General features: G+C 39.2%; 1 protein-coding gene across 4 annotated transcripts in view; it reads left to right on the top strand.

Annotated features, from left to right (window-relative positions):
- The window catches only part of RALGAPB (Ral GTPase activating protein non-catalytic subunit beta), a 65,319-nt gene that overhangs the window by 22,964 nt on the left and 16,465 nt on the right, over nt 1-25,890 (top strand). The window contains exons 10-24 of one of the 4 annotated variants that reach the window (XM_072026281.1): nt 3,541-3,576; nt 5,359-5,560; nt 6,908-7,075; nt 8,134-8,248; nt 8,519-8,666; nt 11,217-11,281; nt 11,467-11,599; nt 13,473-13,594; nt 16,835-17,017; nt 18,886-19,037; nt 19,393-19,580; nt 21,399-21,505; nt 23,718-23,870; nt 24,511-24,720; nt 25,537-25,695. In XM_072026281.1, the coding sequence (XP_071882382.1) occupies nt 3,541-3,576; nt 5,359-5,560; nt 6,908-7,075; nt 8,134-8,248; nt 8,519-8,666; nt 11,217-11,281; nt 11,467-11,599; nt 13,473-13,594; nt 16,835-17,017; nt 18,886-19,037; nt 19,393-19,580; nt 21,399-21,505; nt 23,718-23,870; nt 24,511-24,720; nt 25,537-25,695 (2,141 nt within the window). Of the gene's footprint in view, nt 1-3,540; nt 3,577-5,358; nt 5,561-6,907; nt 7,076-8,133; nt 8,249-8,518; nt 8,667-11,216; nt 11,282-11,466; nt 11,600-13,460; nt 13,595-16,834; nt 17,018-18,885; nt 19,038-19,392; nt 19,581-21,398; nt 21,506-23,717; nt 23,871-24,510; nt 24,721-25,536; nt 25,696-25,890 lie in introns of all 4 variants that reach the window. The other 3 variants (XM_072026280.1, XM_027472922.3, XM_072026282.1) reach the window with 3 other exon arrangements.

The following is a 25,890-nucleotide window of genomic DNA, read 5'->3' on the forward strand; positions in this document are numbered from 1 at the left end:
GCTTTTCTACTGGGAAAGGAATGAAAGGAAAAAAATGTTCCCTCTCTGAGCTCTTCAAACCAACCAATAATGGGATCAGGCTTTGCACATCACACATTCTGCCATTTATAAGGAGCAGTAGGTTTGGGAGAATTCCACTGATGGAGACCCAGAAAACCATCTGTCTTCTGTCCTGCTTTTCTAGCAGTTTGGAAGACAGAATTGACTGACAGAATTCATTTGAGCATTTGCATTGCCCTTTCAACATGCCATGAGTATTGTTACCACTATGTAAAGTATTGTTCGTAGCAATGTTGTGACAGGCCATCAAAAGGAGAGTGATGCTGCTGGAACTCTGTAGAGAGGCACCAAAGTCTGATTGCCTGATTTAATCTTTTGGAAGATTTGGAAGATTGCTCAGCCTCTGTCTTAAGCAAGAAAATGTGGCAAGACTTCTAAAGGTCTAGGCTCCTGCAGTTTCTGTTGACTTGAAGTATCAACATCCTTGAAGTCAGGTCTAAGTTGAAATTGGAGTTTGTTTTCTAGGAGTCTAATCTTTGAAGCCTGATGCCGCCACGTGAAGTCTTCTCGTTGAACTGTGTAAGGCAGAAGGTGCTGTGCTGGACTGATAAAGTGGGCCAAGAGGACTGTGTACCCTGGTCCCTTTCCATCACAGAAGAGGGGCCTTCAGATCTTGGTTTTGTGCCCATTCACCTGCTCATTCTACCTAATACAGGTGTGGCATGAGGAAAGGGCTCGTGCCCTTTCCTTTCCAACTAGCCCACAGGCTAGTTGTCACAATCCCTACACGTAGGGGAAAGGGCTAAAAGAAATCTTGGTGCATGACTTGGTACATGCATTATGTATTATATTTACAAATGCTTTAACTAATATTTTGTAATTGGAAAGTGTCTGCACTAGCTTTGCTGTGTAATAGTGTCTCCCCCCTGGCCCATATTTCTTTAAGGTCTGGGATTGCAGTTGTGTCAGGTTTCAACAGTTGTAAACCCCTCTAACATTCAATTTGTTTCAATGCCACACAGTTAAGAATTTCTTCTTTAATGGCTCTCTGCTGTGATTTGTTTTCTTGCTGACTGGAGGATTGAGGGCTGCCTTGCTGAGTCAGAGAAAGAGGTGAAATACCTTGGTGGAAAAGACTCTTTAGGACCAAGAAGATCCCTCTGCCCTGGCACACCTTTCTGGAACACTGCATTTTCTAGTGTGTTTTTCAGTCCTGAGAAGTGACACGAATTTTCAATGAAAACCTATATAATGGGTCTAAAGAGATCTTCCTGAGCTATATGGTAGTGCTTAACAAGAAACTCTGTAGGATGAGATGCAGTGTCAACTTCTACTTCAGAATTTAGTCTAGTCTTTTAAGCGATCCCTGCTGATTCACATGGACATACATGTAGCACATTTTCCTTCTCCCATCTTACAAGAAATCTTTCTAGTGTGCTTTAAGAAATAAAGAACAGTTGATCAAAGCCCATGTGAATGAGTAGACATCTGCTTTGTGCTTTTCTCTTTGCCGTGGTGCCTCTTGTCTCTGATTTCTTGAACTCTTTCACCTCCAGAAGAGCAAGAAAAATGTGTCTGAGGTGGGAAAAATGTGCAACTCTTTATAGGTTCTGAGCTGAAAAATACCTGGATGGATGGGAGAGTACCCCATCTTGCTCTAGGTGACCCTGCTCAGAGCCCACCTAGGTGATCTTTGGATGTCTCAACCTCAACTGTTATGCAGTTCTGTGAATATAACTACCACCCTACTCTTTCCAATTTTCTTTTATTGATGTGGGGGAAAAAAACAACAACAACAACAACAAAAAACACTTGTACTAATCCTGAATCCTGGAAGGATTGTCAGAGGTATTTCACATTTGTGGTTGCGGTGATTTAGTCTTTGTCTCTGGGAAAAGAGAGATTGCAGAATTTTCTCTTCCATGAGTTTAGCTGTACTGTGTAATCTGTGCATGGTTGAGTGCCAGTGGAGTTTCGTTATCTGGAAAGCAGTCTTCCTGTTTGCTCTGAGCGTTGTCCTTCCAGATAGTCTTGTGTAGTTGTTCGGATTCTGAAGCAAAACAGGGATCTTGCCATCATCAATGCTAATACTCTTGTGCCTCGAGCATCCTGTGTCAGTTCTTAGTTTCTGCGCTGAAATCTTTAATGGTGAAGTTTCATGGCTTTATGTCAGGCAGCTAATAAACATTATTCTGTATTGTGGGAGGAGAGGAAAACACTTAGTTCTAAAATGTGCGTTTTCCTTTCAAAGGACTTGGATCTTGCTTGTATGCAGAATTTGAATGTAGAATTAGATGGCTGTGTGATATTTATTTAAGTACAAGCGTGGCCTGAACAGCTCCCCATGATTAAATGAATAAATTCCTTAAGAAATGCAGCAGGAAGGTTTTATGAAGACATCCCTGAATGTCACAGCTCTGGGGTATGTATACATGTGCTGAGTTTAAGGTCATTGACAGGATGTGTGTCAGGACAAGCTAGGTCATGCAATGGAAGCTGCTGATAATTGCTGTCTTCAGCAAACGGTGAGAATTGGGAGAAAGTCATTAATCTCGTGTCCGTATTTCAGCAAGTGAATCTTCCATTCGGATGGGCTTGTTCTTAATCCTTGTACCTAAAGAAGTCGTGGGTTTGCTAGCCATGCGTTGTAAAGCACCTGGGGGAGTTTTGCTGTGGGTGGTTGCTGATATCACCTGGGTGCTGTTGGGCATTGAAGGAAACTTGGAGTACAGTTTAAGCCTCATCTCTTTTGTCCCTACTGTTGTTAATATATTGCCTTAAAGACTGCTTAGGGGAGGTCTAGGAGCCAACTGTGATAATCCCTGATTAGGGAAATGCTGAGTGTTTCTGAAAGGCTTGGTGCAGGTCTTGATCTGACCCAGCGTGTTGAAAGCAGCAGCTTCTCCAAGATAGGTAGGTGTCTGTTGTGGTTCCTGGCTTCTGGAGTTTTTCCTCTCTCCCATCTGTTTCTGGAGATTGTTTCTGAGATGTTGATCTCTTTAGTGGTGCTCTGTCTTTTAATTCTGCTTTGGGAGGCTGTCTGTTGAGCTGGTGGTCAGGGGAGGCATGCTCGTGCTGTTAAGGGTTGTTAGCAGCTTGGCTTATGATGGACAGCGCAGTAATGCTATCAGGAACATGTATTTTGGAAGCTTATGGTTAAGGAGTCTCTGTAGGTAAGTAATCTTCCCTTTACGAAACATACCCCAAGTAATATAATCTAGGGAAATGTACTTGAGCTGGGAAGGGTTAATACATCCTTTTAAACAACTGATGTACATTGATATGAACAGATCTAAATCTTATTAGTATTTTGTAACTTTTTGTTCATTGTTTTGCATGGGACTTTCAAAACCATAGTTTTGGACCTGAATGCCAATTTCCTATGTGTTTAACAAGCTTGCTATTTCATAAAGCTTTTAATCTATTTTTTAAAAAAGCTAAGAGCTTCTTAACTTATATTACAATTTCACCATCTTAAAAGTATTTTATAACTACTGCTGTCCTTTGATTTGTTTCCATTTTATTTCTATTATCTTGCAGCATCTTTTATCCAAATTCTTCTTTCTTATAAATCTTGTAAGTAGGAACCAGTAGCTTTTCCTTAATTGCGGTCATGCTTTTCTTTTTCCATAATCCCATGTTTTATTTGTAAATTCATTCTCATTGTCTCTTGTAGCTTTTGCACTTTTACTTGAAAAAGACAAGTAACTTTTTGTGTGTGTTTTTGAATGGGGAGGATTGTTGGCAAAAGCAAATTAATCTGCCTGAATCAGTCCCATCTTTTATGTATTTTAGTCTGTGATCATGTCATGAGTTTCAGGACTTTGCACTAACCATGTGTTTTTTATTTTTTTATTTTTGTTTTTGACTTAAAGCTTATTTTACAGACCTAGTGTTTGATTTGTATGCATTGTGCATGTAGTGTTTTTTTCCAACTACAGTATATTGCTGGATAGCTTACTTAGGACAAAAAATGGCTCATGGGAAGATGCATAAAGATTTGTGCTTATTTACTACTTACGCAATGAAAATTTGTAAGGTAACAGCAAGTTAAACCATGAATTTAAAGACAAAAATTATAAGTAGACACTTGTCATTAGAGTTTATTTTCAAAAACAACAATGGGAAATAAACAAAAATATGATTCATAAATTTAAATTATAAAGTATTCCAAATGTCAAAGTGTCAAAGTCTTTGTTTGCAAGACTGATTGTGAACCTAATAGTCCCCAGTGTCCTAGGCTTGAGATAGAGTAAGCTTTCTGGTACTGGTAGAGTTATGTTAGCTTGATTTATTAGGAGCACACATTATTTGTTCTGTTTAGTTTTGTAGCTTATAAAATTTCTGAACGTCAACGTAGTCTTACCTAAGAATTAGAAGGAATGTGCTCTTTCTGCCATTAGTAATCCAACAGTGAATTTTGACTTTTTTTCCTTTTCTTGGGCCATGAGGACGTTATCTGTTTTTTTGGTTGCCATTCCAGAAGAAATGATGAAGTCAGCAAAATGAGTAGTCTCTTGCATCATATGCATGTGATACTGATGTTTGAAAGGAGTACTGGAAATCTTTCTAAAAAAAACATGAATTTAATTGGCTTGGGCTGGCAGAGCCATCCTGCAGGAAGAAAGCAGGAAGAGCATAAAGCAAGCAGAACCAAATCCTGGTTAGGTAACAGTGGTCCCTCAAGACTTGTGCAGTGCACACTGTGGGATAGTCTGTGAGTGCATAGGAGAGGACCTTCGTGGTAGCTCCCTTCTGGAAGTTATCAAACCCCAGGACTCTTGAGAACAGAAGGACCACATCAGGAGAGTGGATCTCAGCAAGCTTCTCTTTCTGACATGGGTCCTTTAGAATTCTTGTGTGTTTTTTTTTTTTAATGTGTTTTGTGTTTATGCAACAAAATGGAATCAAAGCAGCTTGATGTTCAGAGCAAAGCAGGAGATTATTTAGCCAGTTGCAAATTAAGCACTTGTGTGGAAGTGGTAGTAATGGCACCGTCAAAAAGTTTTTTCATATTTTAACAGGGCAAGGAAAGGTGATGCTTCATTTTCTGGAGCTGAGAACTAGATGAAGAAGATCCTTGTCCTCTGGAGATGATAGGGAGTTAATGCTGGGTGCAAAGACACTCTTCCCAACAGAAAGTTGGGATTGGCTTTTGGTCAGCACTTCCCATCGTTAAAAAGGAAAAAAAAATGTTATACCCTCAAATAGCTTATAAACAGAGGCACTGACTTAAATATAGTAAACTAACAGCTTCATGATAACTGCTAAATTTGACTTGATCTTTGTGTCCAGGATCCCATGAGCCTATTATGTATGTTGACAAATACAGTGAGACACTGTTTTTTCTTTTCCCAGCTATAGCAACTCAAGCTAGCGTGGAGTTTCGCCGGAAAGGATCACAAATGTCCACAGATACAGTGGCTTCCAACCCTATGTTCGATGCCAGTGAATTCCCAGACAACTATGAAGCGGGAAGGGCAGAGGCATGCGGGACACTGTGTAGGATATTTTGTAGCAAGAAGACTGGGGAGGAAATATTACCAGCTTACTTATCCCGGTACTGACCTATCTTCCAGTTGCTTTATTGGTGTTCTTTTATGGCGCAAAGTAATTTGCAGTGATTAGCATGCAGTTATGGTCTGAATCCTGTGTTGCTAACTCTAAAAGCATGGTTAGCCTGCAGATGGGGTAGGCAGAGATCCCTCTCTTAAGGGAGTGTTGGCTCCCTTTTGTTTCCTTGCAGTGCTGGTTTTCACTGGGGCTTTCTTCAAGGTCTAGTCGAAGGGAAGACCTTCAGACTGCCTCCCAGCTGGAGGGAACCTTGTCTTTTTGGGACTTCCTTACCTCATGCATTCTTGAGGGTTTTTTAAACTTGCCATTGAACACTGCTATGATGGACAAAAGCGTGCAGACATGAAACTTTGTATGCTTTATTAGACCATAAAGGGTCTTGTGTTGTCAAACAACACTGATTTTCTTAAAAATATTTTTACATATAAAAATGCACTAATACTCCATTGTTTAAAACAGTTGTGTTCTGAAATAACCTCAATTTTCAATTTTATTTTTAATAAAATAAGGCAGTCCTACCTATCATAGTGCTTCTTTTTCCATTTTTTGTTAAAAAGTGCTGAAACAAATGCTAGAGGCAGAGAATCAACTTTATAAATCATAACTCTTAAGCTGTTCAATTATGTTTGTCATAGATGGTGTCAAAACTTCCTTGCAGGCTGAGCCATGTATATATTAGACTGAGTTCATGTATATATTAGATGGTATCTTTCAGTCAGATTCCTCTGTTTTGTAATTTATTTTTTTCTCAGAAAAAATAAAGGGGACGTAAATGCTCTTTTACCAAGAAACTGTAGAGGAATGGCTGGCTAGATGAGTTGGTTCTGCCCCTGTGATTTTTCATTTCAAATAGTTGGTTGATATATTCAGTCTTGCTTTCCAAATGCTGTAATTGCTGATCAGTGTTGTTCTTCCCCTAAGGATTTTGCAGTAATCTTCTGTTAGGAAGTTACAGTCAAGATCTCATTTAGATCCTTACACGGGGAAGCGAGTAGTGTGGGGAGCACGTTCAAGCCCTGGTAGCAATCATCAGCGCTGTATCTGCAGCAGCTCCCATGCCCTGTGTTGCAACAAGTCAGATGTTTCAATAAAGCTGTCCTCTGCTGTTTTTTCATATGAAACGTGTGATTTGTGTGGCTATTTTTTAAGCTAGTGCAGTGTATTTGCCTGTGCTAACATAACTTATGGGAATGTTTATATAAACTTCTCTTAACTCTGATTTTGACACTTAATCTATGTGGATAAGATCAAGTAGTTGCTGCACATTCTTGTTCATGTAGGATGCTGATATTTTTTTATGCGCAAGTAATTCAATCTCATCTTTCTTTGTCAGATTTTACATGCTTTTAATTCAGGGTTTGCAGATAGCAGATTTCGTTTGCCACCCTGTTCTTGCCAGTGTTATTCTCAACTCTCCTCCTCTGTTCTGCTGTGACCTGAAAGGGATTGATGTCGTGGTTCCATATTTCATTTCGGCTCTTGAAACTATTTTACCTGACAGGTAAATTGCTGTTTCCCTATAGATATTACAAGAAGTATGAAGAGGTGTTTATTTTCTGGGGGTTCTGTCATTCCTGAAGGGTTTTCAGTGAAGGAATTTTGTAGTGTGGGCCCCATGTTGTGTATATATTTGATAGTGAGAACTGCAGCATTTCATAAACTCCTAATCTTTCATTTCATTTAATGCAATTTCAGCTATAACAGTGCTTTTTAAAATTGAAATATTTGAGTTATCTAAATAGTCATTATTGGATAGCAGCATCTACAAGATCAGGGAAAAGGAGTGATTTAACTGAAATAGCTTTTAAGCCTACTTGTTTTTATGTAAAATTTTACAGTATATTCATTACTGGCTGTTACTTTGAGTTCATTTGGAGAGTACACATCATTAAATGGAAAAAAATGATAACTTAGGCTTGTGAAGTTGGTATAGATTCTTAAACCAGAAGATATAACTTTGTTTGTCAGAGCAGTACAGATTACTGCATGTTTTAGTAAATAACGCACTTAATGCAACTGCGTGTAGCTTCTTCACCATACGTTTTATGTATTTATACCAAATCTCATTTTGAAGTTATGCATAAACTATTGTTTGTCTTCTGGGCTTAAATCTGAGCCACTGCTTCCTTTAGATGGGTCTTACAGTGGCTACTGAAAGAAGTTGATTTATTTTCAAGTAGATTCTATTTTATACAATATGCACTGGAACATATTGTATGTATCTCTGGTAGTGCTTGGTTGGTTTGAGTTGTAGTAAGCAAATAAAGGCTTGTGAATAAGACTTCCAGCTTTGAAAATGCAGTATATGAATAATACTTTCATCTGTTTACTACTTCTGTGTTCAGTGGAAAATACTAAACAAATAAAAGTTCTTGCATGAATAAATTGTTTCATTGCCACTGTTACAAAATAAGAAACCTGAACCAAGAAAGAAACAGCTACATCATGTGCTGCAAATTGTTTAAGAGCAATGGATGTCTGTATATTTAATTTTCACTTAGAATTTGGCTCCAAATTCTTGGGAAAAGCTGATTAATTGTATGATGCTTTGATTTGCAGAGAACTCTCAAAGTTTAAAATCTATGTAAACCCTACAGAGCTAAGAAGAGCTTCAATTAACATCTTGCTGTCTTTGTTGCCTCTCCCTCATCATTTTGGAACCATAAAATCTGAGGTAATAAACTTAGTTTTCTTTTGCATTTTGAGCTTTGTTTTCCTGGTAGTTTTAGAGTGGCGTTTGGATGAGTTGTGGTATTCTATGGTATTTAGTATTCTGATTAGCACCGAAATTCTTAGAGCAATTTTTCTAACAGTAAGACTATATTACATGTTGACAGTAGTAATGTGTGCTGTGGATGTTGACTTTTCAAACCAATACCATGCTGGTTTGTTTAGCATAAGTATGGAATTGATCTCTACTCAAATAAGTGTATTTTTCCTTCAGGTAGTCCTGGAAGGGAAGTATAGCAATGATGATAGCTCAACGTATGATAAGCCAGTAACCTTTCTCTCCTTGAAGCTGAGGCTTGTGAATATACTTATAGGAGCTTTGCAAACTGAAACAGATCCCAACAACACTCAAATGATACTAGGTAAATTCAATGTCTTTTATTTATTGATTCAGTTGTGGAAATGTCTTTCTTAATCACTCCTGGAATAATTAAATATTAGTAATTATTTATGAATTGCTTTGCAAGAACAGGTGAAAGTCCTTGCAGGTCATCTTCTGTATAATCTCCCTCATACCATGAAAACATCTTTACAAAGGTCACATCTTTGTTAAAAATGTGTGTCTTTCTCCTCATAAATGTAGAATGGTACTTGAAAAGTAAAGATAGAATTAAAGCATGTTCTAGTATGTAAAGTCAGTCCATAACTAGGAAAATAAATTGAAAAAAAATGTTGTTTTAATATTGGTAAGAATTCTTGACTAGTGGATTACAGGGAACATTTTACTTCTTTGCACAATTAAGCCCAGAAATAAATTGAAACTCCAGTGTTGGCAGAATACAAATTATGTTTGTCTGATACTATATAAATCCTCACATAAAAGCTTCAAGAATTAGTCTGGAGATGCATCATGTTTTGGCAACAAACTGTTCTTTGAGGTAATAGATGTATTAACATGTGAATACTTAGTAACTAGAAGCTGAAATCGTGAATATAGCATAATCTTTCAAGTTGGATGTATTTTCAGACAAGTAAAAATTCAGTTGCCTTATTTTTCCCTGATTCATTTCCCTATTGTTATGTAGAAGTAACTTTTTCTCCACGTTATGGTGTCCTTGTCCCTCAAAACAATTACCATACCATTTTCTTTTTGACTGTTTAAAGAGCAAGTGGATTTGCCCTGGGTAGGCACCTTTCTTTCCATGGAATGCAGAGATCCTATCTGACTAACAGGAGAGGGATGGGAAAGGACAAAAGCACTGCAGTAATGGAAACAAATCCAGTCTGCAAAGTCTTTCAGAAAGCTTCAGGGTTGAAAAGCTTTTCAGGGGTTGAAACTATTCCTTTACTAGCAGAAGGAAAATAGAGGAAAATAATTTGGAAGAATGTTTTGTAGCCAGTGCTGGTGAAGGGCTGAGGAAATGTATGGTTTCATAGTGGTCCTCTAAGGAAGACTCATCAGCACATTAGTGGTTGTCTTGGCTCAGGGACTGCAGGGTGATGTTCTGTTATATCTTACCCATGTGTTCCTGTACCCCTCTGGTGCCTGCATCCAGCTGGGCAGATCCTCTGCCTAGGATGGTTTCACCATTACCTGGCTGAGACACCTTAATGAACTGTTTACCCTGTTCTCCTGTTGTTAAACTCTGGTTTCCGTATGTGAAGTTGTGTCCTACTGGCTTTGGTTGGAGAGGATTCATGAATCTCCAGGTTAGCAAGAGGTTCGTGCATGTGCCACCACCTTCTAAACAAAGATGGTGTTTATTTCCAGCTACTCCTTAAATACTTATCAATGACCAGTGCATTTCTCTTTATATAGCAACGGAGTTTTCCTAAACATTCATTGTCAGGTTGGGGAAAAAAATTAATGTAGTTACAGGCTGTTTGCACTACTTGACATAAGACATCTAGAATGCATCAGCAATTTTAACTGTCTAACACTTGTGTGTAGTTATCTCTCCCAGGATGGATTTTTCTGTCTACCTGCTGGCTAATTTGAATGCAGTGTGGTTGCTTACACCTGTACTGAGAGCTTCAGCTTCTTCAGTACGTTATTTTGGGCGTCAGTGGGAAAACAAACAAAAAAGCACAGAAACGGGATCCTGGGGATCACTTCTATGCAGAGAGTTTGGGTGTATTCTGCCTCAGACTTCCTGATGTAGGAAGTTGGTTTTATGTTTTAGCCAAATCAGAATGAAAGTGATATTTAATTTGATAATCTGTGGTTTTGGAGAGCATTGATGTGAATATTGGTCTAGATTTTGGGCAGAAACATCTCTATAAAATAGCTCTGCTACAGTGGAATGGGGATTCTCGATCAGTGTGAGAATGATCACAGCCCCTTTAGTTGATGTATTAAGGATTGTTGAATGGACCAGACCTTATCTGCCTTACTTTCCAATAGGTTGCTGTCTGTGCTGTCAGTCCAGTAAAACTTGAAACTATTATTTTGGTTTGCCATTAACCAGCTGCCTTTTGGCTCCTAATGGCCAAATTGAGGAAGGGAGGCTCTTTGTGCCGGGCACAGAGATTAGCTCGGGCCAGTACTGTATAACCCTTGAGATGGCTTTGGACTACACAGTGCACTTTAGCTGTCTCAGTTATTTGAACACTACTGTTATTTTACTAACAGAATCAATAAATCTCTTTAACTTGAGTTTTTAAATGATCACAGTCTGATGGGAGACAGGGAAAGGTTACAACCCTTCTGTGAAACAAAAATCCTTCTGAACTGAGGAATTTAAGACACCTATGTTGAAAGCATTTTTAAAATAGCTGAAAACATTCTTTGTCTCAGCTCTTGTCTGTATCAAATTGCTAAGCACGAAGCAAATACTTGTGCTTTATAGAACTCTTATAAAAATTCTCTATAAAACAGGATTGTGTTCTAGACCTTCAGTGCTTCTCTAAATTTTAGCCATGACTGTTCTATTATGGTCTTTAGTAGTTACCTTCTTTCATCTAATCTTCAGGTGCAATGTTAAATATTGTTCAAGATTCAGCTCTGTTAGAAGCCATTGGCTGTCAGATGGAAACGGTAAGATTTTCGTTTATGAAATTACTGCTTTAGAAAGAATGTGGTTCATTTTATCTGCTGTTTTAAGACGTTCAGTTAGCTCCCTGAGGTCTGATCATATTTCTCCCCTGTATTTGGAGTATCCTGCTATATAGAGAATTCTACTCAAAAAATGTTATCACTTAAAACTGACTTTCAATTTGCAGAATGGTGGTGAAAATAACCTCTTCAAAAGCCACAGTCGTACTAACAGTGGCATTAGCACTGCAAGTGGAGGCAGTACAGAGCCTACAACACCTGACAGCGAACGACCAGCACAAGCCCTTTTAAGGGATTATGGTAAGGATAACCCTTTTGAAAAAAATGTGTCATTATATCCCAAGTCGTTTTTTTCCCTTTTGTAGTTCTGGCTAATGCATTAATATGCATGGGTGTTTTGAACCCAAGGTGGGTAGCTCCTTTGTTTGTTACTGATTTGATCTCCTATGTGCCCATACGTGATGCTCATGTTCATCTGTGCTGGTTGGTTTTTATGTGGTAGTTGGTTTTCAATACTACTAAAGGACTCTGCAATTAACATGTTCAAAGTAATAACATAAATTATGGAAAAAGTGTTTGCAAACTGTTTTACTATGTCATATGTTTTCAAGATGTTTAGTTTTCATGAATAGTAATGGAACATGTCAGGTATAAATTAATTGCTTTATTCATTTTGGTAGCATTCCAAATGCTTACGTGAGCTTTGTAGCACCTTTGTTGTAAAAGACCATCTGGGGAACCCCTGTTGTTATAGAGCAAGTAAGCAGAATGCTTGCAATGTGTAATTATAACAAACATTTTTCAATTAATATTAGTTTGTTATGTCTCGTACTGTGCATTTTTAATCTCTAATAAAATAAATGTTCTTCTAAACTTTTCTGTGGTAAGCTAGCTGAATGTGGAGATTCTGGAATTTTATTTGCTCCTTTGGTCTTTAGCAATGTAATTGATGCTAGCCAAGTGAATGGGAGAACAGACCATCTTGTAGGCTAGGTAAAAAACTGTTCTCACCAGATGATTTTTTTCCTCTAGTTTTCAAAATAAGAAGAGGGAGATTAATGGGAAAGATTTTAGTATATTCACATGGAAATGTTAGATACAGTGATTCACATAAGCATGTTAGCACTTTCTCAAAAGGGTTTTTCTAAAATGATTGAAGTGCTAGTTTTTACCACATCACTTGGAATCTCTCAATGTAAAATATCCATTTATAAGGTTAAAAAAAATAATCTTGTAGTTGAATTACTGGCTCTTTAAACCATGATATAACTTAAAGTATGTTTGTAATATTTTGACCCTGAACTTGCTGGCATTATTGATTTATTTTACTGTTTAAAAAAAAATCCTGTGCACAGGAGGTAAGGTTGTAATAAATTTATGAAACAAATTTCTACATTTCTGCTGTATGTTTGAAGGAAAAGTCGAAAACTGATGGTCTATATTTACTGGAGAACTATAGCTAACATTTTAATCCCCTACTAGGGTGACAGAACATCGTTTCTGAAATTAATGTGACTAGTTCAGTCTTAATGAACAATTGAGCCTAAAAACATTTTGTAATTTTAATTTTGAGCTAGAGGATCAGGTAAATTAAAAGTCTAGAACCAAATATATTTTTTTTCCAGGATGGCTTCTTTCGTTATTTACACTTAAATACCTGATGCAACTTCTGATAAAATTAAGTACAGAGAGAACAGCTAACTTCTGACTTAGGTATCTGAAGCTACACGTTCTCTATTACTTTATTACTAGTGCCTACATGTGTAAGTACTGATGTCTAATGTGCATGATTAATGCTGAAGTTCTTCAGAGTCTGCAAGACATCAGAGCAATTTAAGTACAATAGCGAACAGTATCAAAACCTGAAGCTAGCCATTCTGTTGCTGAAATGTGACAGAGTGCTGTGATTGTCCAAAATGTCTACAAAAGAAACAAAAACAAAATGAGACGAGATGATAGTCTGAATGCATTTCTATAATATGCTGGTGTTGTATAGAGGAAGTTAGCCTGGGCAAGAGAGACCAAATTTCTAGCTTGTGGGTTGTGTATAATTGTGTGTGTATTGTGGCTGCTTTGGCTTGTGCCCGTGCTTTGCTTTATTGTTACTAATGCTTAGTTATTTTCCCTCCCTATGCTGTGTGGTATTGGGGTTATATCCTAGCTCTTAATACAGATACAGCTGCAGGACTACTGATACGCAGCATTCACCTGGTAACCCAAAGACTCAACTCGCAATGGAGGCAGGACATGAGCATCTCATTGGCTGCGCTGGAACTTCTCTCTGGATTGGCAAAGGTGAGAGATGAAGTTTTGGTTGCTCCAGCCTCTTCTCGGAAGGGTGATTACTGTCCTGTTCAGATGAAAGTCATGCCACCAGGCAGAAGTCTGCATCTGAGTCCGTCAGTTTATTTGGACTTGAGAAAAAAACAGTCCTCCTCTTGTAGGATTGCTTCATCTTACCCTAATGCACAAGTTCACTGGTTCAAGTGAAGTGAATCAAGTAAATGCCTCTTGGCTGAAAGCAAAGCTCAGGGTGGCTGGTTCAGATACATGTTGCTCTACCATGTGGTTCTGGCTGATATTGTTGAGCTAGCTGGATGATTCCGAATCATTCTCATGGATCCACATATCGATCTTTTTACTTTTTGCTTTGTTTTGGGTTTTGGTTGTGGTTTTATTTCTTTCTTTTTACGTTGCTGGGGAAGCATCTGACATACTAGGTTGAACAGCTGAGAAAACGTGCCACTAAGTTTCCAGTGGGCAGTGTATGGGCTTGGGCCATTAGTTTTCAATGCTACTGTGAACCATTTATCATAGCTTGCTTGGCTGGATGTTCAGTCTGTCCATTCACTGTATAATCAGTCTTAGAAACAAGAGTTTCTATTGTAGTTAGTCCAGGATGGAAATATATCAGGGCATTAAATAATTTGACTGCCATTTTTGTAAATGATTTGTTTTCTAAGCTTTTGTTGGATATAATTTGGACTTAGAAAATGATAGTGTATTTCTGATGTGAAAATGTCACCTTCTCAGAAGCTTTATCTACACACAGTTCCTCAGTTGAAACTGGCTGTGCTGTTTTTCTTCACCACTTCCCAGCTGAACTACTCGTTTGATTTTGGCACCCTCAGCTGAAGTTTGTGTTACTAAACTCTGAGGAGACTCACCTAGCCCATAATGGGACTAACTAGCAAATTAGTAAATAGACAATAACTAAAACTATTAGGTTGAGGGATCTTTTTTGGATAAAAGTAAAATTCCCTTTTCTGCCTCAGGGCTCTCATTTGTGATGTTTAAGCAATACTTTAGTGTATTTACAGCAGCCACAATGAACTGGTGTGACAGTTCAGCATTCCCTGACATGTTCCCCTGGGGCCTCGACAGATCTCTCTGAATATGCATGTCATAGGCCTTTTTTAAAGCCTGGAGTCAGCACTGAGCCATGCTGGGCTGCATACTTCTTTTACTAGTGCAATGGCATGAGCTAAAGGATACCTTTGAAAGTATTCTGCAATGAGTTCAAATATGATTATGGGGTGTTACAGAGCACAGGATGGAATAAGGAGTTCCTGTGTCTTGTGTGATTAAGCCAGGCTATCTTTACGCACCCCCCCATTTGCAATGAGATAGGAATGTGAAAGCGGATATTTACAAATGCTTACCCAGATTAATATTAAACATTGTAATCTGTGCATAATTCTCATGCAACTAAAATAATTCTGGGATATCTGGGATAGTCTTCTTTCTCTTAGTAATGAATCAGGTGGAAAGAGACCACCTCTTACTGCATAGCTTCAGAGTGGAGAACTGATTCTGCTTGTGCCTTTGGAAGCTACGATTCCCAACGTCCTTCTAAGGTTAAGGGCTGCCCTACCCTTTATCTTTTCAGTACCACCTTATTACCTTATTCGTAAATTGGAAAATCTTGTTTCCTACAGGAGTACTGGTTCACCAACATGCTTTTCATATACTAATCTTAAAGGTACTTTTTGCCATATGTTTTATGCTCCTGAAGGAAATAATGCCTACAGCTCCAAAGTATTGTCCATCCCCTGGTTGAGTACAGATGTCTGGCTTCCTTGTTGTCACCAGCAAAACCACCCAGCTTCCTACTTTGATATTGAGACTGTTTCTTAAATAATAAATAAGACTTTACATGGCATCGTCAAATGCTACAGAGTAGGAAAATCCAGGCTTAACTGGCCATTCCTGTGTTCCATGCACAGGTTGGGAAGAAAAGAGATACACTTATTGCTTAATTTTATAATGCTGATCCCTGTGCCTCAGTTTGCAAAGCTCTTCACTAACCCTTCTGGTCCAGAGTTTTGTTCTCTGAAGCCTTGCTGAGCTGGGAGAGAAGCTGAAGATTTTTTTCTGCATTTTTTTCTGGTTAATCTGCTTGCCTGCGTGTAGTTTTTCTTTCACTTTTTCACTGATGAGTATTACTGTGCTGACAAAATACACCTAGTGGAAAGTCATACAAACAGAAAGAAGCCCTGTGGAAGGGAGACTTGGGAGTGAGTGCGTTTTCAGAGATGAGTGGGTTGCTATAGCTGAAAAGAGGTACCTGCCGAAAATAAGTTATAAATACTAATTGTTTCAGCTTGCAGTTAATTTCTTATCAAATCGTATTGGTGCCATTCTTGCTCTTGAAGACAAAGCCAAGAAATGTGGTGGCACCTTAATGCAGCATTTATTTTAGTTTCAGTATCATAGAATCACAGATGGTTTAGGTTGAAAGCGACCCCAAAGGCCACCCAGTTCCAACTCCCCTGCCATGGGCAGGAACAGCTCCCACCAGCACAGGCTGCCCAAAGCCCCATCCAGCCTGGCCTTGAACGCTTCCAGGGATGGGGCATCCACAGCTTCTCTGGGCAGCCTGTGCCAGTGCCCCACCTCCCTCAGCCTGTCTTCGTAGGAGAGGTGCTCCAGCCCCTTGATCATCTTTGTAGCCCCCCTCTAGACTCGTACTGGTACTTCTGTGTCCTCCTTGTACTGGATGCCCCAGAGCTGAACGCAGGCTCCAGGTGAGGTCTCAGAGCAGAGGGGGAGAATCCCCTCCCCTCGCCCTGCTGGCTACACTGCTTCTGCTGCAGCTCACGTTGAGCTTCCCACCAACCAACGCCCCCAGGTCCCTCTCCTCAGAGCTGCTCTCACTCCATTCTCTGCCCAGCCTGTATTGGTGCTTGGGATTGCCCTGACCTGGGTGCAGGACCTTGCACTTGGCCTTGTTGAACCTCATGAAGTTTGCACAGGCCCACCTCTCAGGCCTGTCCAGCTCCCTCTGGGTGGCATCCCTTCCCTCCAGCGTGTCAACTGCACCACACAGCTTGGTTTCATCAGCACACGTGCTGAGGGTGCACTTGATTTCACTGTCCTTGTCACCAAAAAAGATGTTAAATAGTGTCAATCCCAGTACTGACCCCTGTGGAACAGGGGTCATATTTTGAAATGCTTTTAAAAACTATTTCTTCTCTAAAGGATTTTGTGGAGTAATCCTCACCTGACGGTCCTCTTCTACTTGCTTTTATACAGGTGAAGGTGACTGTTGACTCCTCTGATCAAAAGAGAGCTATTAGTTCAGTATGCAGCTATATAGTCTACCAGTGCAGCCGGCCAGCCCCACTCCACTCCCGTGACCTTCACTCCGTGATAGTTGCAGCTTTCCAGTGCCTCTGTGTCTGGCTTACTGAGCATCCTGACATGCTGGACGAGAAGGTAAGTATCTCTAGTGTACACATTGTGAGCACACCCAGTTGTTACACGTTTCAACCCCAACCTATCTATTCTTTATACTTTAAAACAACATGCTTTTGTAGTCTTCAAAAATACACCAAGAATTTCAAAACCAGCCTACTTGAAAAATAGATTTCAATTTTGATTTCTGCTCTTTATTTACTGAGACTATTTTTAGTTTTACACATAGCTTTCATATTTATAAGAAAGCGTCTTGACCTTTCTCCTTGCTTTGTGAAATTGAAGTAAAAAAAGAGAAGAAAATAAAAAAAACACGAAATGTAAATAAATAAATACATAGAAAATTAAAGAAAATTAAATGTTTTTTATAATCATAGTTTCACCAAGCAATTATCTAGAAACTAAGCAAGGCATGGCTCAATCCAAGGTGGAATTTCCTTGGGAAGTTTGAGGAGAACAGGCAATGAAAGATACATGTTTCTGATCACTTCCTATCATACTGTTAAATTCATTTTTTTGTACAAATACTATTTTCATTCTCTGCTTACAGAGAAAGCTCAGTAATCTTTCTGTAATCATATATAAACGTATATATGAAAATGTATATTTAAGAAAAAACAGAAAAATTGGGAATTCTCAAGCAAGGTTTTCCATAAAGATGCTTTCTGCATGTACTTCGTGATATTGGCACAGTAGTAGGTGACCAGGAAAGGATGATTTTCCTGGATGTGTCACAGCACAGGTTTATGCAGTCACATCATGGTTTTTTATGTTGTAAAGGGGTCCACTTGTTTTTCTTCTTTTGACTATCACTGGTTATCAGGATGGTGTTATACTATGTGCAGTATATACTGGAAATCTGGTGGCTCATTCCTGAGCCATGATAGTCCAACGGGAACCTCTCACTGTGTTTGCCAAGTGTAAGGATCAGACTGTCCAAGGTGCCTCACCTGATACCTACTTTGAATTCACATGTTGGTTTAACTAGCCAATACTGTAAACTCTTTCTGTAATTCTTCATAGATGGTCTTTGCTTCTCAACCCTGATTTATTTGGGTTTGTCTAAAGACTTTCACCTTCCTTCTCACTTGTTTTTCTACATCAGTTGTGAATTCAAGGAACAACACAGACCAAGGTGTGGAACTCTGCCTGGTCTCTGGTGGTAAAAGCTGACCACTTATGTTTCGTTCTTAGCCAGTTATTTATTCTTGAGAAAGCTTTCCTTTTTATCCCTTCCCTTAAGCCATGAGACTGGAACTTGTAGCAATCCAAATATTTTCAGGAAATGATTTTGTAACGAGCAGTATTGGTCAGTCATAACTGTGATCCTACTGAGTGTTGGCCTTTTCTGCAATTGACTTGTTGCTTTGCTGTCTACTTTTAGAATATTGCTATTGTTCTCTTGATGAATTAGATACCATGATATACTACTTTATGAAAACTGTAGGCAATTGAAAGATTTGGAAAAGGGTTTCTTGCAGTTTTCCAGATTAGTTTGTTCTTAATGACCTAAGAACTTAATTAAAAGTTCTGCAGATAACCTCAGAAATACATTTATTATCTTGTAAAATATGTTTACATTTTTTAGTTGCATTCTTAGTAGTCCTCTTGACTGTTTTCTACATGTGTAGTGGAATGCATTCAGAGCACTTTCCAGCATGAGATATAGAGGCATACAAACATAATCAGACATCTGCACACAGAGAAAATACAATTCCTATAGTAAATGTGGTCTTACTCCAACACTGTTAAAATCTTCTGCCTTTATCTCTGAGCTCAGATAACCAGTAGCACTTCATCTGAATCAACGGTCTGTTGCTGTTTCACTGAGGTCTTTGAGGCATCTGTTAGAGTGTTTCCGTTTTAAGATAGGTTCTCTTATGTTTTAGGATTGCTTAAAAGAGGTACTGGAGATTGTGGAGCTGGGCATTTCAGGAAGTAAATCCAAAAGCAGTGAACAAGAGGTCAAGTATAAAGGAGATAAGGAGCCAAACCCTGCATCCATGAGAGTGAAGGATGCCGCTGAAGCTACATTAACATGGTATGTAATTTGTCAAATGATGTTTGTTGTTCAGCATTGCCTTGTCAGAGAATGTGCTAATTAGGGATTCCTACCTGGTGAGGTCTCTGATGTAGCGAGAGCATCTGAAAAGTCACCCAGAAATTCCATCCAGTTTGCTTTTTGGGCAGGGTTGTCCTGTGCTCTGCCTTTGCTGTCTTCCTCTTCCCATTACAGGTGTCCAACACCTGCAGATAATTGGTTTGCCCTGGTAACTCTAACTGTAAGGGTAACTGATACATCAAGATATAAATGAAGAATATGAGTGAAAGTCCATGCTTGGGTGGAACAGTAAATCTTTATCTCTCGTAACTTCTAACTTTTTTCTCATTTGCAGTATTATGCAGTTACTTGGAGCATTTCCTTCTCCCAGTGGCCCTGCTTCCCCTTGCAGCTTAGTGAATGAAACCACGTTAATTAAATATTCTCGTCTACCTACCATAAACAAACATAGCTTCCGTTACTTTGTTTTGGATAATAGTGTCATCCTGGCAATGTTGGAACAGCCTCTGGGGAATGAACAGAGTAAGTTCAACACTTCTTCCCTTGTTCCTCTAGTTAAAACTCCTCTGCACGCAGCTGTAAAACAAAGGTGCTTCATCAAGTACCTCTCACATTTTAGGATCTTACCTGTTCTGTGGATGTGCTGTTGAGCAGAATGTTGCTCTGGAATGAAGTGGCTGGAATAACTTTAGTGTCAGTGATAGTCAAACATACAAACGCACCCAAATTGTTCATGCAATTTTTTATCCAGATACTTGCAGGTGACTGCCATCTAAATGATAGCCTATGAATCCATGTTATAAAAGAACAAAAAACATTAAGAGTATAGGAGGTTTGATGGGGATTGGTCCTCAGCAAGTAGTTCATGTGAGACTTTTATGCTTTGCACAGTTGCTTTTGCTTGCTCTAGGTCTCTTGTTACTAAATGTTTCTGTGGGTGCTTTCAGCACAATTTTAGTTGCTAAGGAGCCATTATAGCTTTCTAGTATGCCATTCTGTTCTATCGATGATACCTACTGTAAAGGAGATCTATTGAGAGGAGAGTATTGGCTTTCACAGCTGAATTTTTCCTTGACTTGTTTTAGCATTTTATGCTTTGACCAAGGAGAGCTTGCATTAAAAAAATCTGGTGGTATTGACGTGATGCTTTGAACTGAACAATTAATCTCTTTAAGTCCCTCTTATGAGTCTTCATGTATCAAGGCATCACCTAAAAGAGTAGACGAAACTCCTCTTTTGTACTAGCTCCACTTAAGACTAATGTTTGTTGGATGTGTTAACCTGACACAGATGTGTTTTCCTCATCTATGGACAGGACTGAGTCTAGATACTAGTCTTGAAAATAGATTGCACTGAACTAACATCATGAGCTCAGATTGTGGCCACTGATAGTAAGAGAAGGAACTGTTAGTTTGAGTTGTGGTCCAGAATGCTCCAATCTCGTTAAGAATCACTAACCAGATCTTGCAGCTCATCCTGGGAGCCATTGCCATATGTTCACTCTCAGTCTGCATTTGAGCAAATATGTTCCTGACAGGAACAGCTTAGAACATGCCAGAACAGCTGAGCAAATCTCATCCTTGTTCTGCCTGTACTAAATGCGTTACTGAGGAATCCTGTAAAGCTGTTACAATCTGAAATTAAATTAGCCTTACTTGTTGTGCAGAACTTGTGTATAAATCCCCTTCGAAATACAAGATTAATTGCAGTAATGTGTAAGTATGTCAAGTCACTTTTGAGGCAGACCACTGCAGTGGATTATTGTGGTTTGGAGCTGGTTTGGTTTATGTGTGCTTGTGTAAATGTGCTGTACCCTGTACATTCCGGTATGCTGCCCATGAAATACCAGGGAAGAAATACATATCTAGTAGTTACTTGGTGGTGTCAATTTATGGTTTAAATGCACAAAAGATAGCTTTTAATTGTATTTTAAAATGTATACCTCTATATGTATACTATACTATAGTGATTCGTCTGCTAAGTTAGCAAACTTCAGTGGCCTTTACATCTTGAAGAGAGACTGAAATCCCTACAGTGTTAGAACCGTAATCATGCAAATTGAAAGGCACTGCAGAAGAACTGAAGTCTAACCTGCAGTCTAACCTCCTGTTCTCTGAACAGGGTCAGTTCTCTGAAAAGCGTCAGTATTGAATTTGCACAGAGGAGGATTATGCTCAGTGTTTTCTACTCACTAGAAATTGTCTTTAGGGTCAGGAAGGGAGTTTTCCTTGAAAACAAAATCTCTGTAATCACGACTGTGTTTCTTTATGGTTAAATTATTGCTCAGTGAAGTATTTGTATTTTATGATGTATTATTCTTTTAACCCATGTGTTTTACAGATGACTCTTTCCCTTCTGTCACGGTTTTGATCCGTGGGACATCTGGAAGATTTGCATGGGCCCAGCAACTCTGTCTTTTACCAAGAGGAGCTAAAGCAAATCAAAAGGTCTCTATCAAAGCCCATAAAGAAATCTTTAACTGCTGATGTTCAGCAGAAATTCCACTAATGTGAGACAGCCCCGCAGAACTGGTGATTATACATTAAGGCTGAGCCATGGGGCCTTTAGCTGTAGGTAATGTTGACACGTCTCTGGTGACTCTTTACAACTTGTGGTTAATAATAAAAACAGGCTGTGAAAGCACTGTTGCTGTCTAGGTTTGTTTAAGGGAGTGGGAGGGGGATCTCTCCGTATTTCTTGTTTTTTGAAAGCATCTTCGGAGGTGATGGGGCAATGTACAGTGTGCTTAGTTGTGTAGGCATGAGTGTTGGTGCTGATATTAGGATGTCAGGCAAAGCCCTTGCAGCAGAAGAAACAGTCTGGAGACACGGTATGAGATGCTGCAGAGAGAACAGCTATTAACTGCAAAGCCCAGTGTTGCAAAGACGGGGGTAAAATTACAGTGGAGAAAATCTAGACAGACTCTGGACTCTAGACTGGACTCTAGACAGACTCTAGATGAACTCTGGACTCGAGATGGAATGCTTCTGGACAGGAATAGTAAAGGAGAAATAGCCCAATCTCATTTTAAAGTAGACTTTCTTACTGCAGTTGCCTAGTGGAGTATATCCTTCAGTTACCAAAATTTCTTTCTGTTTGTAAACATCTCCAAATCTTGAAAGTCTTCATATGACCCTCAGTAAAATACAGGAAATAATAATGTAGCTGAAATGTGGGCCTGTCAGTCTCAGCTGTCATGTTAACATTTAGATGACTCTGGTCTCTGCAGAGCAGCCTTTGGGAAGACCCTTCACTTGATGCCTTTGGAGCTATGCTGTCAATTAAGCTGAAGCATTTTGCTAAATAGTGTCAGTGCAAGTGTGTTGCCTCTATCACCAAAGGACAAGTCACATCTTGGCTGGAGACCTTCCTACCAGTTTGAAGGGAACTGTTCTAACCTAAAGGCATTACATAACTTTAAGTGTTGCCTTTTTCAAGTGTACTGGGTTGTAAATAAATTTGAAAGCAGCCCTCAAAGTATAAAGGTCTTGGTTTTGCTTGGATCTTACGCACCTGCAAACCTGCAACTAGACCTTCTGCTGCTTTCAGTGGTAGCTTCAGTTTTTGAATTACATGGTGTGACATAATACAATAGCAATGTCAAAATTGCATTACAATAGATAATGCAAGTCTTTTTGATACCTTAGCAGGGAATCTCACTCCTGACGCACAGCGTTGCTGCTGTTCACTTTCAGGACTTCTCAGCTTGACTTGTTGACATCATCATAGTCAGTAAGGTTAAAGTAGAGAATTCTGAAAAAGCTGTTAGAATTGCATCAGGGTCAATGGTTTTGGTTGGAGGGGGCCTTAAAGAGCACATAGTTCCAACCCCCAGCTGCCACGGGCAGGGATGATACCCGCTAGATCAGATTGCTTGGGGCATCGTCCAATTTGGCCTTGAACACCTCCAGGGATGGGGCATCCACAACCTTTCTGGGCAACCTGTTCTAGTGCCCCACCACTTTGAGTGGAGAATTACCTCCTTATGTATAAATCTCCCCTCTTAGTTTAAAGCCATTACCCATTTTCCTGACATGATCTGCCTGAGTAAAAAGTCTCCATCTTTTTTATAAGTCCCCTTTAAGTACTGAAAAGCTGCAATGAGGTCTCCCTGGAGCCTTCTCTTCTTCAGGCTGAACAGCCCCAGCTCTCTCAGCCTTTCTCTGTAGGAGAGGTGTTCCATCCCCTTGATCATCTTTCCATCCCTCCTCTGGACCTGCTCTAACAGGCCCTTGTCCTTCTTGTGCTGGGGACCCCAGACCTGGATGCAGTACTCCAAGTGGGGCCTCACCAGGGCAGAGCAGAGGGGCACGATCACCTCCCTCGATCTGCTGTTCATTCCTCTGTTGATGCAGAGGATTGTTTGCCATTTTATTAGGATCTGAAAGTACTTAGAGGTAAGCAAGTATAATAGGTACCGTGATTGCAATTGCAATCACCACATAAAGCAAAACAGTGTCTTTTTTCTTTTTTTTAAATTTACAGTGACATTTTTGGTACAAGTCTATTCTAAAAATATTAGTGAATGCTTTTTAATGATACCTCTCATATATGAATTAGTAAACTTGTGGTGGGAGGGTACATTTCCCATTATAATATGTTGTATAATGATGCAATGCCCTGAGTGAAACTATCTCCTGCTCCCATTTTTTTTGACAGACTTTTGTACCAGAACCTCGACCAGCTCCTAAAAATGATGTTGGATTAAAATACAGTGTCAAGCACCGCCCATTTCCTGAGGAAGTGGACAAGATCCCATTTGTGAAAGCAGACTTGAGCATTCCTGATTTACATGAAATTGTGAATGAGGAAGTAAGTAACTTTTAATCTTTGACTTCATTTTGCTCTTGTTTTATGTTTGTTCATGAATCACACATTAACGTCTTACTGTAAATGGTATAATTCTTCAGCTTGACTAATTCATATTAATGGGGTAATAAACTGCGAACAAATGATTCTGTGCATTCCCCCAGGAAGATGGCAGTGTCTTGAATGTGTTCTTGAGGAGCATTGCTCAACACATTTTATTCCAGTTTCTAATATCCTGGTATTGCTAGGAAGAAATGATTTGCATTTTGTTGCATCTTCTGGGGAAATGTAAATAGCATTTTTGAAAGGACACCGACACCCTTGTGTGGGGTGTGTGTGTAAAAATAAAAGTATTTTAAAGCTTCACAATGCCAAATTCACTTTAGTTTTTGTTCATTTAAAAGGGAGAGGCTGTTGCTTATAACTGGGTCCATAATTTGCAACAGCTTTCCCATGCAAACAGGGTGTTGAGACGTTTACCTTGTAACCTTGTGCAAGGTCTTGTTGATGGTACTTTAGTACACATCCTGCTGGTAGAGTTGCAGCTGCTCTTGCATGTGACTTACAGATTTGCTAAATGATGGAGCTGTTGTGTTTGAGAGAGATCATAGTAGAGTCAACTCAACACTTAATGTCTGTGCAGCTTGAAGAGCGACATGAGAAGCTGAGAAATGGCATGGCCCAGCAGATTATTTTTGAGACTTCAATAGATCAGAAAAGTGAAGAGGAGTGGCGTAAGAAGAGCTTTCCTGATCCGATTACAGAGTGTAAGCCCCCGCCAGCAGCCCAGGAGTTCCAGACAGCACGCCTGTTCCTCTCTCACTTCGGGTTTCTGTCTCTAGAGGCACTGAAGGTGACCTGATACTTCTTAATGTTATACTAATGGCATAAGTATCCATATGGCTTAGCAAATGAGAAAAACTAAAGTTTTGTTAGTGGAAGACCTTTTTTGCAATACCATCTGCTGTTGTGCTGTAGTCTACTTGGATAAGGTGATGAACTTCAGTCTTCCAGGATTAAGAACAGGGTCGTGAAAGGCCACACGTCAAGCTGAACATGCTCTGAATAGGTGGCTCTATCTGTATTTGTGCAGTAGGTACATAAACTATCACATTCACCTGGTTATATTTGACGCTATTTCTCCAGCTTGAGTTAGGGCTACTTTGTAAGCATTTCAAAAATATAATAAATAAATATAATTCCTTTAGAAGTTCTGTTACAGATTATTGTGTTGAAATGGTTTAACAATATGTAAACACTTTAGAGTACACGTAGATTGTAGAGTTTATTCTTTCTGAAGTTAAAGTAACAGTGGTTTATAGAGACAATCCACATCCTTAAATTGAAATTCTGCCTCTTACCTGTGGATTTTCCCTTTTATTTGTTGTGTTTTCTTCCAGAATACTGTCAACATATATAGGCGATCTTGCACAAATACAAAAGTGCTTGGTATTTTATACATTGTTGATATGAGGTATTAATACAAAACTAGATACAATATGATTGTATGTAGCCATGTAATATTTTGAAAGTCTCTGCTGCATTTGTTGTGGAAGGGAGTGTTCTTTTTTGAGCAAAATGTTATTTTTCTTAACGGATCATTATGAAAGCCATAAAGAACTTACCTGATTTGAAAGATTTTTTGAAGCTGTTGAACTCTGTTGAATAGGAGCCTGCTAACAGTCGTCTACCTCCTCACCTGATTGCGCTTGACCCTGCTCTTCCTGGGTTTTTCGATGACCTTGGCTACTTGGATTTACTACCATGTCGTCCTTTTGATACTGTTTTTGTTTTCTACATGAAGGCAGGCCAGAAAACAAGCCAGGAGGTAAGTCTGGAGCGATCAGTCTTTTGTCTTGTGTCTGGTAATCTTCTGCTAGTGACTGGAGCAGAGTACTGAAAACAGTGATTCTGAGCTTTGTGTTTATTTACTATGTGAGCTGTAACAAATGACTGCATACCTTTTCATCTATAGGTTGAAGTACATTATTATCTACATCTAGGATTTCTGTGAGGCCTCGAT

The sequence above is a fragment of the Anas platyrhynchos genome, chromosome 21 (assembly GCF_047663525.1).
Source record: "Anas platyrhynchos isolate ZD024472 breed Pekin duck chromosome 21, IASCAAS_PekinDuck_T2T, whole genome shotgun sequence".
Classification (NCBI taxonomy): Eukaryota; Metazoa; Chordata; class Aves; order Anseriformes; family Anatidae; genus Anas; species Anas platyrhynchos.